Here is a 17,786-nt window from a genome sequence, read left to right as displayed (position 1 = left end):
TTATAGAAGTTAAACTCATAAATAGAATTGAGATTACCAGATGAACTTGAAAGATAAGTTCTAATTGCATTCTTATAATCAAAAACAATCCATGAAATTCAATAAATTCTATGACTTTTAATACGTGAATAAAATAAATTTAAAGTTTCACACTGTTAGGCTTGTTAACAGGTTATAAGTTTAACATCATTAATGTAAAGATCATTTTAATCAGAGGTCAGCAACCTATGGCCCTCAGGTCATATCCAGTCAGCCACCTGTTTTTATAAATAAAGTTTTATTGGAGCACAGGTATGTTCATTCATTTATGTATTGTCTACAGCTGCTTTCACACTACAACAGCAGAGTTGAGTATTTCAGCAGAGGCTGTATGGCCCGCAAAGCCCAAAATGTTTACTAGCTGACCCTTTACAGAAGAAGGTGGTGACCCCGATTTCAATAATCAGCATTAACCTTCATTATTTTCTTTCTTCAGATACAGATTGAGAGGCACTTGAACACTTGCATAGGTGTTAAATCATATTTTTAATTCTCTGAGGAGCTAACTACTTAAATCCAGTAAAGTGAGCAGTTTTCTTATAATGTGAAATATAATCACACCAATGAATCTAGTCTGCAAATGAAGCTTTTTTTTTTTTTTTGTTACCAGTTAGATATATAGATAGAAGACAAAATAAGATAGGTTAAATAAATTAATTTTTCTTTCTATATTTTCTATCTGATTGGATTTAATCTTTCCAAAGCTTTTTTCTCTTTTTATTGAGGACCAACTCTGACTTTAACTGTGTTTGGAGCCCTAAGCTTTATGAGAGTCCCTGCAATATAACCTATCATTGATCCTTAAGACTCTACCCAGAGGCCAGGTGGCCAGGGAGCTATGTGGTCAAGGAACCTTTTCCCAAAATAAGTTTAAGGATTCCTTCAACTTGATTTCCTTTAGTTGGAGTCCTTTACCTCCCCTTCCCTCTTTTATTTTCCTGTTTTGTTTTTATATTAAGAATATATCCTGTTTTATTCTTTAATATCTAGGTAGTATTTTATCTTAGGTGATAGTATATGTCACTTGTTGTTTTTCTCTTGTTAATTCTTTAATCCTTAAAACCATGTTGTTTTTTCTGTTTTCTTCTTTTTGCTTTTTTTTTTTCTGTTTCGTATTGGGGCCGGTATTTTAGTTTTTTATGCAAATTCTGAATCATATAATGGCTTTCCCCTGTATACACACACTAATTTGCCTTTCTAGACAAACTTTCATTTAATGCTTTTTAGAAATGGGAATTGTTTAGTTTTCCTTGTGGTGTAGAAAACACTAGTAGGTTATTTGAAGATTTTTCTGGAATTTAAATAGGAATAGTACAGACTGTAGTTACGGTACATTGAGCATAGTTAGGATTTTTTTTTTAACCTTTACCACAGTCAAGATTTTAATAGCTATCTAACCTTCCCCATCTGCCTCTGGATCTTTCTTACAGTGTATCTGGGGTATAAGGGTTCAGATCATTTACTGAATGAGTAAAGGCTAAAGGACTAGAGAAGAGAAAAATCTTGAAATCTTGAGGCTGATGATATTTGTGTTTTAACTTGAAATTATATAATTGTGAATAGAATTAGGTTTTCCATTTATTTGCAAAGTCTCATGAGTATGGACCATTATTTTGAGCAATGTTTAACAGTATTTTTGAGAAGTGTTTTTTTTAATTAGATTTTAAAAAATTAAAATTATGTATGCTGGGCTTCCCTGGTGGTGCAGTGGTTGAGAGTCTGCCTGCCGATGCAGGGGACGCGGGTTCGTGCCCCGGTCCGGGAAGATCCCACATGCCACGCAGCCGCTGGGCCCGTGAGCCATGACCGCTGGGCCTGCGCGTCCGGAGCCTGTGCTCAACAACGGGAGAGGCCACAACAGTGAGAGGCCCACGTACCGCAAAAAAAAAAAAAAAAAAAAAAAAAAAAATTATGTATGCTTTAAAATTTAATTTATTGTACCTACTCTCATTGTCTGTTAGTGAATATATTATACTTTAATATTGACACTAAGCTAGAACAGAGCTATAAAAACATCCATTTTTGGGGCTTCCCTGGTGGCGCAGTGGTTGGGAGTCCGCCTGCCGATGCAGGGGACGCGGGTTCGTGCCCCGGTCCGGGAAGATCCCACACGCCGCGGGGCGGCTAGGCCACAGAGCCATGGCCGCTGAGCCTGCGCGTCCGGAGCCTGTGCTCCGCAATGGGAGAGGCCGCGGCAGTGAGAGGCCCGCGTACCGCAAAAAAAAAACATCCATTTTTGGAAAGTTTCACTTATTCTGCAGCGGGGCCTTTTCTGGCCACTTGTCATTGTAGTAAATCCCCCTTCTTGGCACTTAGGTTAATTGACTAACTGTGTGCTGCCACAGTGCAGTATAGCACAAGAAATACTGATTTCCAATCTAGCCTGTTATTGGAAGACTGTGAAGAAGCTTTTCTGAAAAACACTGAAGGCAAACCACGATTAATTTATCATCGTTTGGAGGATGGGAAAGTCAGTTCTGACTCTGTCCAGCACCTGATTGATCAAGTTTCTAACCTGAACAAGACCAACAAAGCCAAGGTAAAATTCATAGGTTGTTTTTAAGAACATGCTTGGCAGAGAGAGGTGCTGGCGTGTTTGGGGAGAGGAAGGAAGCCAGTGGGGCTGGAGCAGAGCAAGTGAGGGGACATGAGTAGGAGCAGCCATGGGGGCCGACGCTGAAGAACCTTGTTTTTTTTACTTAGAGTGAGGTGGGGAGCCGTTGAAGGATTTAACCAAAGAGGAAGAAATGCTATTCTGACAAGACTCTCCTGGGCTGCTGTGTTGAGAATTGACTGTGGTTTGGAGGGAAGGTAGTGGGATAGGGCAGAGGTGGAGAGCTGTTGCTGTCATCCAAGTGAGAGATGCTGGTGGCTTAGACCAGGGTGGTGGTAGAGGATGTGATAAAAAGTAGTAGGATTCTGGATAAATTTTGACAGAGCCAATAGATTTCCTAACAGATTAGTTGTGGACTATGAGAGAAAGAGAGGCATCAACAGCGATATGTGCCTAAAAAGTGTATGATCTGTAAGTGGATAAATCAGAATCTCTACTGTGCTTTTTTCCCAAGCACAGAGTCCTTCTATCTATTATTGACCAAGGATTAGTGTAAGGAGGAGCCTTTTCATGGTAGCCTTTCCTGCAAGCATTGGGAAAAGCCAAAAACTGTTGATGAGTAGAAGGATTTGATCATCCCTAGATGCATGGTGGGATATATTTTAGAATAGAGATTACAGGCTTTGTATTACTGCATGCTGAGATAACTTGGTAAATGTTTATAGTTAGTGTTAAGAATACAATCAAAAACAACTCTAGGATTTTGATGAAGTTTCTGTTTCTCTATGCCTAGCCAGAAAATAAGACCAAATATGAATACAGGCATTTTTCTTGACGCCAGCATAACATAGTGAAGAGTCTAAGACAAGAGTACATTTTTATTACAGTTAATCTCCAGAACCATTTCATTCGTTTGAATTATTTTAGTACCAGCCTAGTTCACTAGGTGCCACGACGAAAGATATTAATCTTTATCTTTTTTCTATTTGTTCTATAAATGTTGCTTTTAAAAATTAGTATACTAGAGGATGAATTTTTTTATATATGAGTCAAATAAGATCTCTCTACTATGATTATAAATTTAAATGTAGGATAAACTTCTTTGCTTTATTGGCATAAAGATGGATTTTGAAGGTTATGGGTATTGAATGGTACAGAAATACATAAGATGAAATTAAAGTAGCTGTTTAACTCGTGTGTGGGTCAGTGTGTAGGCATGCATACATGTGTGTACACATGTGTACGTGTGTATATGTGTATATGTGTGTCTGTGTGTCTACAAAAAAAAAACATGACCTTTATTCAGGACATCAAGAGAAGGGACACTCAACAGAGTGATTAAAACAATAAAGGCTGGTGTTGGGCTTTTCCCAGCTTTGGAATGTTCATACCCAAAAAGGTGAATTGATTAGCAAGGTATCCACAAGTTCTTACCTGAAGCAGAAGTGTGAGAGTTCAGCCATTGGAATTTTCCTGAAAAAAGACCATTCCTTTCACCGTGGGCCAAGCCCCCCAGCCAAGCAGGGGAGGAACTGAGAGTGACAGTGGGGCGGGGGGGTTGCCTTGTCCTCTGTACCGGCTCCCCGACCTGTCCCCCAAGTGAAAAGGTCGTGGAGCTGCCCTCAGCCTTGGCACATGGCTCCTCCCACCACCACTCCTCTGGATCATTCCATAAGTAACCCACAGATTTGCTGAGCACCTACTGTGTGCCAGGCCCCTGCCCACAGGGGAAAGCAGAGGGGGCCCCATTGTCTCCCACGAATGAAAGGTTGGTTCCCTCTGACCACTACAGCCTGGGACCCCAACCCTTCCATGTTTCCTCAGGTTACCCTGGTTACCCTTCCGAAACAAACAGGCAGAAAGCAAGCACTATTCAGGGAGGGTTTTTATATGAACCTATGTGTTCAGGTTATAGGACAAGAAGAAAAAAACAAAAACTATTTCCCCCAAGGCTGTGAGCTGAAAGGAATCAAGCCAAACTTAGGAATATTTTCCACACTGTCTGCTCCACATGATAAAATTTACTTCTGTTTGCATCCAAGTGCTGGCAGGGACAGAGGCTCCATGGCCTCACTACGCACCATGGAAGCGCAGATGCTGCTACCAGGGCCCCAGCACACACCATCCCACCTATCTGGTTCCTTAACAGGTTCCTGCTGTCACATGTCAAAATGAGCAGCTGTGTGCATCATCCAGACCAAAGTGGACTTTCAGTGGTGACACCAGGTCCTGGACAGAGTTTTGGTATCACCAACTCCAGTCACTTTCTCAGATGGACACATAAGCAAAAAAGAAAGCATACTTTTTGTTTTATTTGCAACATTGTTCACACTAAATCCCTTGTGTGACCTTAGACAAGTTTTTTAACTTGCCTCAGTTTTCTCTTCTATGAAATGGAGGGAATAACAGTGCCTCCCTCCTAGGGTTGTGAGGGTAAATGAGCTAATATACGCAAAGTACTTAGAACAGTTCCTAACATATAAGCACTCTAAAAGTGCTTACCGACCCCTCCTCCTGTTAGTCTTGTTTTTTTCTTGTTGTTAAACTTCTTTTTTTCCCCCCAGATCATTGATCACTCAGGAGATCCTGCAGAAGGAGTCTGTAAAACCTATATTTATGTAGAAAAGATTATTAAACAGGTAAATGTGCATTCCCTGTAAGATTTCTTCTCAAATATCTTAAGAGTGATTTCTATATAATTGGGTTTTCCAGAGAAAAGCACTTGTTTGTTTTTTTTGAAAACAATACCGGGGTAAAGTGCCCTCTTTTCTGGCAAGAGTCCATCTGGTGGTATTATTGTGTTATTCCCAGTACCATGTATCTGTATCTCTCAGTTGCCTCACAAACGATTTGATGTTTTAATATCCATTAAGTATAAAATGGATTACAAAAGTGGTAGGTAAAAAGGAAGTATATGAGGGATAATGTTCATCCTATTCAACAGAGAGTCTCCTTAGGTTCTGTGTGCACCTTGAGTTTTTGTATATTAGGAAAATCTGTCTTGAATTTTTCTACCACATTATCCCCCTAGCAATAGAGAGGGGTGAAAACACACCTCTAGGTGTCTGAGATCATGGATCACAGAGGTGTCTCAAACTGAAAGTTTCTATGATGTCTCAGTATTATCTTGAAACTTTATGTGAATTATATATTCTGCTTGATGTTTACCTGTCTTTTTTAATATTAAAAATCATTTAAAATTATGTATCAGCAAAAATTCTAATAATGATAAGAAAAAGAAAAAGAATTCCCTATCTTCAAGTAAAACGGGCACCAGATGTTTAGCTTGTGTTTATCCTTACCTGCTGGCCCCTCCCTCAGGGTACCAGGGACCCTATTTGAGAAGTAAGGGATTAAATTACTTTTTAAAATTAACTTGTGTTACAAGTATGCAGATTTGTTATCACAGAAAAAGAGTGAGCCCCAAAATAAGATGAATTGAACAGAGTAAATGGCAGTAAGTGAAAATGGACATGTTGACCAACTTTACCATTTGTAGGACAACATATTTTCAGTGATTAATATAAAGACTAGACATTATAGCAGAGATATTTGATATCAAGAAACCCCATCTTAGTAATTAAATGCTTGTAAAAATGTAAAGCAGCATATTTCTTAGGCATTAGCACGGTCTTTAAAATTGTTCACCAGCCAGATATAACCAAAGATATTGTGTAACATTTTTCAGAAACCAGATTCCCTCTAACTTTATTTTTAATGAATGAGAGTGATGTTTGTTTTTATTATTTTAATATTTCTTTACTTCTTTTCTTTATTTTTAAACTATTGCTTATTTTTATAGTTATAAATTGATCCCTGGAGGTACCATACAAAGGCCATAGGTTTGGGCTTGCCCTCCGAGGTAGGTGAGGGCCACCTTAGGCCTGTGTGCTGACAGTACTGTACAAGGTCTTTACTTCCTTTGTTTGCTTTTGTGTGCTTGCTCTTGGTGTTCAGGACATCCTGGGCTTTGAAAATACAGACCTGGAAGCTAAGGATTTGGGCAGTGAAGATTCTATTCCAGAAGAAGATGATTTTGGTGATGTTCTGTGGGACATACATGATGAACAAGAGCAAATGGAAGCTTTTCAGCAGGCTTCAAATTCAGCCCATGAGTTGGGATTCGAGAAAGTAAGCATTTGGAGTATTGTTCCAACAAAGATCAGTTGCTGCTGAAAGGCTGTATCATAATTGTGGTTTCACCTAATTATAGTCAAGGTTAAGGATTGTGTTAGTATCTGCCCTCATGGCTTAATTATCCATGTTGAGACATGTGCTTAGGTTTGTATCATATGAAAGATGTGTGAGATTCAAATATACTTATGAATATCAACCATGTTTAGTTACAGATTAGGATTTATCAACTACATGTTTATTATGCTACCATCTGTTTAGGACCAAGTTTAGGATAACTAGGAAACTTGATAAAAATAGTAAGGCTCTCTATTGTTCCAATTCTTGGAGGAATCAAAATATCAAACATTCAGAAAACAAAGCAGAGTAGTTAATGCAGTAGGCAGGTCAGTCCTTCAGCATGCTTAAATATCTAAGCAAATAAACAAAACTAGAAGTGCACAAAGAATCTGCATTCAAGTTCAAAAATACTTAATAATATTTAAAAATTAATATAAGAACTAATATCTTAAAGAATATTACAGTAGTTGTCACTAACAGCTGTATTTTTATAGGATTTTTAATGACTTTCATAATTTAGACTGTCAGTGTTTATGCCCTGGTTCCACCATTTCCTCACTATGGATTTTGATCAAGTTACTTAGCTCTAAACTTTGACTTTCTTGTCTGTAAAATGAGGATAACTAATAACACCTATCTCACACGGTTGTTTGGGGGACTAAATCAGGTCATGCACATAAAGCACTTGGCACGGTACCTGGCATATGGTAAATGTTAAATTGTTGTCATTTTATAAGACAGGCATTGCTATCACTATTTTATTATATAAATGAAGAACCTAAGGTCCAGATTATAGTTTGCCTAAGAGCATACAGGGTGTAGATTGCAGATGTGAGATTTTAACCTAGGTCTTCTGGCTCCAAATCCTATGCTTTCTTCTATGGCAAGGGGTCTTAATGTGGGAAACATGGGTCTATAAATGGGCTTTAGTTGGGACCATGAACTGAATTGTTAGGATTTACAAGGTCATAAATCAATTAAGCCCTTTTCTTCTTGAGAAGTATCATTTCTATGAGAAATATTTGAATTCCTGCAGAATATGATATGACAAACAGAAAAATTGATTGAAAAACTATACCAAGTCATTATTTATTGTAGTTGCTGGAAATTTCTTTTACCCTAAAGCTCGCATAAACTACTTATTTATTACACATTCTTTTGATTCCTCATCAGCTATCATTTAGACCACTGGTACACTTAATAAACATCCTAACCCCCAAGATGACTTTGGAAACTCCTTTATAACGACTGAGATATTTCAGTTTTCTGAGCATGTCCTTTTCAGCTCTGAATGAGGTTTTCCTATCTGGGGAGAGCCTAGGAAATAGGAGTTCTCGGACTTTGCATGGAACACATGCAGTTTCAGAAAGATCTCAGGTGTCCTAGCTTGGTTCTCAGTAGCATGTTGGGAGACTCCAAGGCCCCAGACAAGACCCTCTCTTGTTTCTCTGGAAACTGAGATGGTCTCCAGGACAGGTGTTCTTCTGACCAGGAGATGTACGATGCCTGCTGGTGCCCTCAAGGCCACCTGTGGTACTTTCCATGGTTCAGGAACTTGGGGTAATGCAGTAGTCTCCCTGCAGCGTTCTACAGGACATCTGAATGGAGCAAAGCCCCATGGGGATCTGAAAGGTTGCCCCTCATCCATTAATACTATGGTAGGAGAAATTGGGGCCCATTCTTAGTTTACTACTTTGGACATATTTGACCAGCCATAAAAATAAGCAATTATGAGGGTGCTATTGATTAAAAGTAGATTTCATTCTTTCATGTGGCTTTTCTCCACTGATTTCAGAGGATAATCAGAAATTGACTCTATTTATTATTCTAAGAGGCATGCTCTTCACAATTCAAATTCATTTTTATTTCTAGTATTACCAACGCCTTAATGATCTAGTGGCAGCACCAGCACCAATTCCACCCCTTCTTGTATCTGGAGGACCAGGCTCTGGAAAGTCCCTTCTTTTATCAAAGTGGTATGATTCAGTGCAATTAAATTGTTATCGTTGTCATCATTTGAATTACTGAATTTGTTCAACAATATGAATTATTGAATGTCTACCTTGCTTCAGGGCCTGTACTGAACATTAAAAAAGCAAAAGGAGTAATATAACAGACTCATGCCCTGAGATATATACAATTTGAAAGTTAGAGAGAAGATACAGAATGAGAAAGGAATAGGAAATGTGAGCATTTGTCATTGTTTACATAAATTATGTAGGTCAGAGCTAAGGGAGTGGTCACTGTGGCATGGAGTTAGGTGAATTATAGAGGCATGTACCTTTATTTTCAATTACTGGCTTCATCTTAAAAGTTTCATTGGGATTTTAAATATTTGAAACAAGACAATGACTGACTAGAGTAGAATAAATCATAAAGAATATCAAAATAAAGGATAATCTTTACTATGAATGCAAACTAGTTCTTCAAATTATGGACTAAGGTTCATATAAGCTAATAAACTCTTAGTTTTATTTTAGTTCATCAGATTATTGAAAAACAAGTGGTAAGACGATTTCCTTTCACTCATAGTTATTATCTACATTGAGGAGTTAGTGTATGTTGTTTCCTTTTTATTGCCCTTTTATTCAGAGTTATGTTTGGAAATACTATTTTTGTACTTAACAAAGAAACTTCCTTTTTCCTTTAATAACATACTTGTAATTAAAGGTTAATGCTCATTTTACTAATACTTTAACCTCAAATGTATAGTGTTTTGGTTTACGTTAGTAACACCAATTTGTAATTAAAATGAAGCTATAATTTTTAATGGTTTATTTAAAAGAATCTAAAAGTGGTGTAAAAATGGAAATTTCCCATATTAATTCAAAATTGACTGACCATGTAATTACTAACAGGTAGCATTTGATGCTTAATGCATTGTGAATTCTTTTTTTGTTGACTGTAAAGGAGCTTCATCAGTCTTATAAAAGGTCTTTTTCTTTCAGGATCCAGTTACAACAGAAGAATTCCCCTAACACACTAATTCTTTCTCATTTTGTGGGGAGACCTATGTCAACCAGCTCAGAGTCTTCCTTGATTATTAAACGACTGACTCTAAAGGTAGAAAAATACACTGTCTTTTGGAGTTATCAGAATTTTTATTTAGATTCAGAAGTTGTCAGGCCTGAGTACCTGATGATAAACCAATTTTCAGTATTACACATTTGTTTTGGTTTTGCATAAGGTTAAAAATTATACTCAATGAAGTTGGGTCCTTTTGGTGACAATTTTGGTTTAAAATTCAGACAGAAATATTTCTTACCAGTTGTGATACAGTGTAGCTACTTTAATTTGCGTGTGTTCTCACCTTGTAGTTGATGCAGCATTCTTGGTCAGTATCTGCTCTGACATTGGATCCTGCTAAGCTTCTGGAAGAATTTCCACATTGGCTGGAAAAACTCTCTGCCCGTCATCAAGGCAGCATCATCATCATTATTGATTCTATAGATCAAATTCAGGTATGTTTTCACTTTTTAACCTATTGATATACTCAGAAAGAGACAAAAATAGTAGTAGTGACTATAGCAAACATTTAAATCATATGTTTGTGAGAAGAAAATGTTGATGTTGTTTCTTTTATTTCTGCTTAATTTCTAGAGAGGAAGCATGTGGATAAATATATATATATATATGCCAGTAGATGCTAGTATCTTATTGGGAAGGACCAACTGTATTTTCACAACTAGCAAATATTGTTCATTTTGACATGGTTTTAGGGCCTTGACATTTCCTTACATGCCCAGAATTCAGATCAGTGATAGTAGTGTTTTGCCACTTGTTCTTCTAATATTCTGAGATAAATCATCCAAAAAATAAGATTTTATCCTTAATAATAATGAGAAATTTAATGAGAATTTCATTTTACTTGGGGAGCTGTTATTGGGTTGCTTTTGAAATATTTTGAATTAATAGATGGAATTTTGTTTTTATATTTTTAAGCAAGTTGAAAAGCACATGAAATGGCTGATAGATCCACTGCCAGTGAATGTAAGAGTAATTGTTTCTGTGAATGTGGAAACATGCCCTCCAGCATGGAGGTAAGTGCTAAATTTAATTCTTTCAGATTACATGAAACTTTTAAAGTATAAACAAAGAAAGGTTTTTGATATGTCATATTTTTCATGATGTCAGTGAGGATGGGGAGAAGTGGACTAATTCAAGAAAAGGATGCAATCTATAGGATTTGGTGGGAGGTTAGATCAGAGATGTGAGAAAGAAAGCTAGGATAGCTCCCAGGTTTCTGGCTTGAGAAATTAAGTAAACTGTGGTTCCATGAACTGAGATGGGAAACACAAAGGATGGGCAGGTTTGTGGAGCAAAGGTCATGACTTTTGCCTTTGGACATGGTTTGTTTGAGTTGCCAATTGTAGCTCCAATTGGTGATGTCTAGTAGGCAGTTAAATTTATGGGTGAGGAAAATGGGGAAGGCTGGGCTAGGAAAAATAGACCAGAGACCTGCGGTCCTGAAATGCAAGCTCACCTTAACAGTCCTCAAAAAGGGATGCAGTGGTTGAGTTCTGTAAGGCAGTGTTTCTTGACCTATTTTTGCCTCCCCACCCTAGGAGCCCTTTAGTGATTTTCTTCCTAATCACCTGCCAAGAAGTGTTAATACCGTACATACATCATATATCGATTCATGAATATAAACAGATATGTGTGTATATTTGTGCTTTATGCATAAAGAGAGTAAGATTTCCCCTCCCCAACAAACAATTTTCACCACCCCATTGAGAATGGATGTTGTAGGGTGTAAATTCTAATTGGATTACAAGTAACCTGTGGACGAAGACTGTCTGACACTATTCCTCACAGGCACTAATACCTGTGTTGTTTTACTGATGGTATAGAACATAGAACTGGAAATGTTATACACTTCGTGTATAAGCTGTTTATAACAGTGTTTGTTGTGATTAATTGCTAAAAAATGAAATACTATTAATATGATTAACAGATTAATTTTATTTTATGAAGGCAGTATAAAAATTTAATTCTTGTAATGGACTTTGACTTGTCTTGTGGGTAGATTACAGCTTTGTTGTATTATTAAAAGAGAATTTCATTTTTCTTTTCTTTAAATACAAGGTTGTGGCCTACACTTCATCTTGACCCTTTAAATCCGAAAGATGCAAAATCTATTATAATCGCAGAATGCCACTCTGTAGACATTAAACTGAGTAAAGAGCAGGTAAGTATTTTTAATTTTGCTGCTTTCTATTACTCTCTATAGCTTTCCTTATAAAAACACCTTATATGAGACTTAAAATTCAATATAGTACTCTATATGGTTCTAAGGAAAATTGGAACTTAGTAATAATTACTTTCTTAAATGCATTTACTCTTAAACTAATAACAGATATAGAAGAAGCAATAAAAAAGACTTTGGTCTTAAGGTTTACTATATTATATTAAGCAGTATTTTAAAAGCAAAAAAGCATTTGCATGTTGACAGCATCTGTGGTCCAGTACCACACGGCAGTGATGCCGCTGATGAGGTGGCAGGAACCGTGTTATTTCTGCAGGGATATTTGTTGATGGCTTGGTTGTAAAGACCACTTAATTCCAGGGTGGTTTTGTGTTTCTGTTTTGTTTTTTGGTAAACTGGTGCAGGAGAAGAAGCTAGAACGACACTGTCGTTCTGCTACAACCTGCAATGCCCTTTATGTCACTCTTTTCGGCAAAATGATTGCATGGTAAGTGGTGGTTATTTTATGTCATCTTCAGCATGTTTGTGTTTGCTGCAGAACGCTTCTTCACTGTGTGAAACTGAAAACTGATCATTATGACAATCTTGGGCCACTAAGATTCTGTTTATTCTAACAGTGATACTAACTACCGTGAGAATGTGACCTATGACTGAAGATTGCTGCTAGTCCTTGAATATCAGAACTTGTTGGGTATATCTGTCTGCTTTTCATCACAATAACCTTCTCCTGACTGGAGGTTGCAAAAGAAGGCCATCTTTGACCTCAATTTGGGGCCCACCCAGGAGTGCTCATTGTTGCCTCCTTGAGGCCTCTAGCTTTGAGAAAGTGAGGAGACAACTAAGGCATAAAAATGTTATTTCAGGTGTCTTTCACTATCAGTAGGTAGGTATGTAGGTAGGACGTTTTAATTGTCTCTGTTCCCACGTCCTGATAAACCTTTCATCTTACAATTGGTCTTCTATTTTAGAAATCCATTCATAATTTGCCTTTAGATAAGCAGTAGAGAGTTTTACTACTTTTACTTCTTCAGTACAGCCTCACCTGCTTTGTCTGTTCGCAACCAGAGGTAAAAAAGATCAACACTTGTTTTGGTATTCATCACAGTAGGTTGTAATCCTAGCACAACTCATATTCTAGACACTAAATTAAGTACTCTTGTCTCCTAATTCCACATTCCCACCTGAAGCACCAAATTTGAAACGAAAAAAATCTTCTGAAACTTTGAATTGTCCATGATATTTGATATTTTCGCTGTCCCCAGAGTTGTGGCGGTACATCTGTGAACATCAGTGGCTTGCATAAGTACAGTTCAAGAGTCATGCATTTCATAATAGTTATTGAAATTATCTCTTTTAAGAGGGACTATGGAACCATTTTTTTTGTTTTTTCCCTATTCTTTGCATATCTATGTATTTAAAAAAGAAACTACCGGTAAATATTGTGTAATATTTTAAAACAAACCCCATTTACTGATTTTCTTTAGCCTGATGTTTTCCAAATTCTGGTTCTATTTTTTAAAATTTAATTTGCATGGCTAACTAATAATACTTATTTATAATTATTTTCCTGCTTCCTGTATGTAGGCGGCATGCCTCTAGGTGATAAGAACCATGTCTTACTCATTTTTATGTTTCATAATGTATAGTAGTTACTTGACACATAGTTAAGTCCCAGCATATATTTATTGAATTGAATTAAATGGTAATACACTAAAATAACTGTGATGACTCTAGCAGCCCCATAAAACTAATGTTTTCCTGTGTCATGTTTTATTTAATTCCTGTTGTTATCAGTTAAACAGTACAAAACATAGAGGTAAAATAGAGCACTGTTTTTATTTACCCCAAATTTTTCACAGATGTTGGCAGACTGTAAGAAATTAAATCTGTTCTCAATTCCAACAGTGCTGGGAGAGCAAGCAATTTAGATAAAATCCTTCTTCAGTGTTTCCAGTGTCAAGATACTGTTTCATTATATAGACTTGTTCTTCGATCTATCCAGGAGTCCATGACAAATGATATGGATAAAGAACTAATGAAACAGGTAAAATGTAATAAACTTATAAAGGGAAGATTATTTTGCCTTGTTTGTATTTGTGTGTGAATTGAAGTAAACAATAAATCCTTGTAATGCTAAATATGTTTTGAGAATATACTATACCCACTACCATAGTGTGCTGTGGCCAGAAGTGATACCTCAGGGAATTTGCATTTTCCTGATTATCATGGAGATTTTTCATCTTTTCATGCTTCTTGGTTATTCTTGTTTCCTCTTAGGTGAATTGCTTGTTCAGTTCCTTTACCCATTTTTCAATGGAGTTGACTTTTTCTTGTTGATCTGTTAGGAGTTTTTAAATGTTCTACATATTGAATACAAATCCTTTGTTATAGAGTTTGCAAATCAGTGTCTTTTTCCTGTTCTTGTCTTTTAACTTTATGGTGTCATTATACAAAGTTTTATTTTAATGAAGTCAGATTTATCAACAGTTTCTTTCATGGCTTATGCGTGTTGTATCTTATTTTTTTTAATCCTTTGCTATCATAGAAGTATTCTTATATTTTTTTCCCTTCAAAATATTTTATAATTTTGTTCTTCATGTGTGAGTCCTTAACTCATATGGTATATTTTTATTTATTGTGTGAGGAAGGAATCTACTTCTTTTTTTTTTTTTTTTTGGCTACGCGACTTGCGGGATCTTAATTCCCCGACCAGGGATTGAACCTGGGCCATGGCAGGGAATTCCCAGGAACCTACTTCTCAATCTTTTAAAATACAGCTAGTTAATTGTTCATTTTACTTAATACATCTTTTCTACTGATTTGGAATGCCATCTGTCAAGTATCAAGCTCACATATAAACAAGAGTCTTTTTCTAGGCTGTTCTGTTCCAATTTACTATTCCTTGTCAATACCACTGTCTTAACTATTAGAACTTTAAAGTAAGCTTTGATATTTGGTTAGGCAAACCCCCTCTTAATATTTTCCACAGTTGTCTTGGCTCATTTCCCACATGTATTTTTAGAATTGGCTCAGCAAGTGCTATGGAAACTCAATATGCAATTTTAATTGTAGTTGCATTGGATTTAGAGGCTAAGTTGGGGGAAATTATCATATAAGTCTTCTTCTTCATGGAAAGCTAAATAGCTCTCCATTTATTTAGTCATCTTCTTGAATGATGATTATCAATAACATTTTATCTTCTTCCCCATAAAAATCTTAAACATCTTTTGTTAAAATTTGTTTCTAAGGACTCTATAGTTAAAATAACATTTTAAAATTGTTTGTTTCTGGTTATTCAATTTAATTTTTGGAAATTTACTAGCAACCTTGCGGAACTCTTATAGTTTTAACCTGGATCCATTTTTATGTCAATTTCTCAGGTTGGGGGTTCCCCTGGGTTTGACTTTTCATTCTGCCTCTAAGCCCACAGTCTTCTGTCTGTTGGCTGTTTCCCTCAGGCACTCCGTCACTAAGGGGACAGCCTTTGAAAGGTCCCTGTGTTGGCAAGCATTCTATCATAGTTCCAGCTCCTTGCTTCACAGAGCTTAAAGGCTCCCCTTCCATCCCGACTGTGGGTGTGAAAACCCAAGCTAAGTTACGGGAGTGCTGCTTATCCTCTCTCCCCACTTCACCCAGGGACAGCAGCTCCAGCACTTAGCCCTCTAACTTTCAGTTTCCTATTTATTTGGGATACTTGGGGGATTTCCCTTTTTTTTCTTGCAGGTTCAGTTGTGCTTTTGGAAATGTTTTGTTACATGTTATCTGACATTAACAGGCATTTGTAGTGGGAGGACTGTTTTCTTCCACCATCTTCCCAGAATCAGGACTCTGTCATTAGTTTTAATAATACATTTCCTGCAGTTTTAATTTTCACTAAACTTTTTCTGTATGTGTGTTATCTTTGGTGTGCTAGACTTTATATGTACACTATCTTAGTGCCTTCCGGAAAGTGTGTTTTATTTTAAGAAATCTGTTTCTTGGTTTATTAAATCACTTGAATGATAAATTCAAATAAGTTAATAAGTTTAAAAGAATTGTGGAAATTTTAATGGCTGTTAGTTACTAATAGAAGTGCTTTATAATCATTGTTAATTCTTTTTTCTCCCTAGATTCTCTGCCTTGTAAATGTTAGTCACAATGGTGTGAGTGAATCAGAATTGATGGAACTCTATCCTGAGCTATCCTGGGCTGTCTTGACCTCCCTTATTCACAGTTTACACAAAATGTGTTTGTTGACTTATGGTTGTGGTTTGCTCAAGTTTCAACATCTACAGGTAAATGTTATCTTAATAAGGTTTTTTCATTTATTGAAATGTCCACATATCATCGCATATGTATTATGCTATATAATACCACATCATTTGAAATATTTCAATTATAAGACAAAATTGAAATCTCAAATTTGGCATTACAAAAATTTTTTCCAGTGATTTTAGGTTAGATACAAAATTTGGCTAATATTATTCTTATGAAGTAAGTACCTTTGTGAAATGGCTATTACTTTAAAAGGTAGTTTTTTCAATTTTATATTTCATTGAATTGCTGGTATATTATATATGTTTTAAGAACTTGGCTCTGTAAGTCACTCTGCCTCAGTTCACAGCCCAGCTCTTCACAGCTTAATGTAACCTTGGGCAAGTTCTCTGAGCCTTGGGCAGATGTTTGCAGCTTACCTCAGGGGTTGTAAAGATAATTAATTGAGGTGGTGAATAATTAATTGATCCTGGTGAGGTCCTAGACATGATGTCTAGCACATAGTAAAAAATGACTAATATAACTTTTTTTTTCCCATATACTAGTTTGCATCTGCTAATACCAAACTCCCGATCCTTCCCTCCCCCACCCCCCTTCCCCTTGGAAACCACAAATCTGTTTTCTGTGTCTGTGAATCTGTTTCTGTTTCACAGATATGTTCATTTTTGTCATATTTTAGATTCCACATACAGTATTTGTCTTTCTCTCTCTGACTTACTTCACTTAGTATGATAATCACTAGGTCCATCCATGCTGCAAATGGCATTATTTCATTCTTTTTCATGAATGTCCATCTGTCAATGGACATTTAGATTTTTTCCATGTCTTGGCTATTGTAAATAGTGCTATTGTGAACATAGGGGTGCATATATCTTTTTGAATTATAGTTTTGTCTAGAAATATTCCTAGGAGTGAGATTGCTGGATCATATGATAATTCTATTTTTAGTTTTTTAAGGAATCTCCATAGTGTTTTCTATAGTAGCTGCACCAACTTACATTCTCACCAACAGTGTAGGAGGGTTCCCTTTTCTCCACACCCTCTCCAGCATTTGTTATTTGTAGACTTCTTAATGATGGCCATCTGACTCGTGTGAGGTGGTACCTCATTGTAGTTTGATTTGCATTTCTCTCATAATTAACGATGATGAGATAATTTCATGTGCCTATTGGCTATCTGTATGTCTTCTTTGGAGAAATGTCTATTTAGGTCTTCCACCCATTTTTTTGATTCTGTTTTTTTGTTATTGAGTTGTATGAGCTGTTTGTATATTTTGGAAATTAAGCCCTTGTTGGTCACATCATTGGCAAATATTTTCTCCCAGTCTATAGGTTGTCTTTTTGGTTTTTTAATGGTTTTCTTTGCTGTACAGAAGCTTGTAAGTTTGATTAGGTCTTGTTTGTTTATTTTTGCTTTTATTTCTATTGCCTTGGGAGACTGACCTAAGAAAACATTGGTACGATTTATGTCAGAGAATGTCTTGCCTATGTTCTCTTCCAGGAGTTTTATGGTCTCATGTCTTTTATATTTAAATCTTTA

The 17,786-nt window shown here is 36.5% G+C and overlaps 1 protein-coding gene across 4 annotated transcripts in view; it reads left to right on the top strand.

Annotated features, from left to right (window-relative positions):
- NPHP3 (nephrocystin 3) overlaps positions 1-17,786 on the top strand; it is a 45,564-nt gene that overhangs the window by 8,829 nt on the left and 18,949 nt on the right. For 3 of the 4 annotated variants that reach the window (XM_082625301.1, XM_082625300.1, XM_082625302.1), the window contains exons 7-17: positions 2,422-2,578; positions 5,158-5,232; positions 6,551-6,724; positions 8,660-8,763; positions 9,736-9,850; positions 10,105-10,248; positions 10,730-10,827; positions 11,873-11,975; positions 12,398-12,480; positions 13,899-14,037; positions 16,103-16,267. In XM_082625301.1, the coding sequence (XP_082481427.1) occupies positions 2,422-2,578; positions 5,158-5,232; positions 6,551-6,724; positions 8,660-8,763; positions 9,736-9,850; positions 10,105-10,248; positions 10,730-10,827; positions 11,873-11,975; positions 12,398-12,480; positions 13,899-14,037; positions 16,103-16,267 (1,357 nt within the window). Of the gene's footprint in view, positions 1-2,421; positions 2,579-5,157; positions 5,233-6,550; positions 6,725-8,659; positions 8,764-9,735; positions 9,851-10,104; positions 10,249-10,729; positions 10,828-11,872; positions 11,976-12,397; positions 12,481-13,898; positions 14,038-16,102; positions 16,268-17,786 lie in introns of those variants that run through there. The other variant, XM_082625303.1, reaches the window with a different exon arrangement.

Source organism: Mesoplodon mirus (genome assembly GCF_964341445.2).
Source record: "Mesoplodon mirus genome assembly, chromosome: 6".
NCBI lineage: Eukaryota > Metazoa > Chordata > Mammalia > Artiodactyla > Ziphiidae > Mesoplodon > Mesoplodon mirus.
Note: the sequence above shows the minus strand (reverse complement) of the source record. Positions and strands in the feature narration are given on the sequence as shown.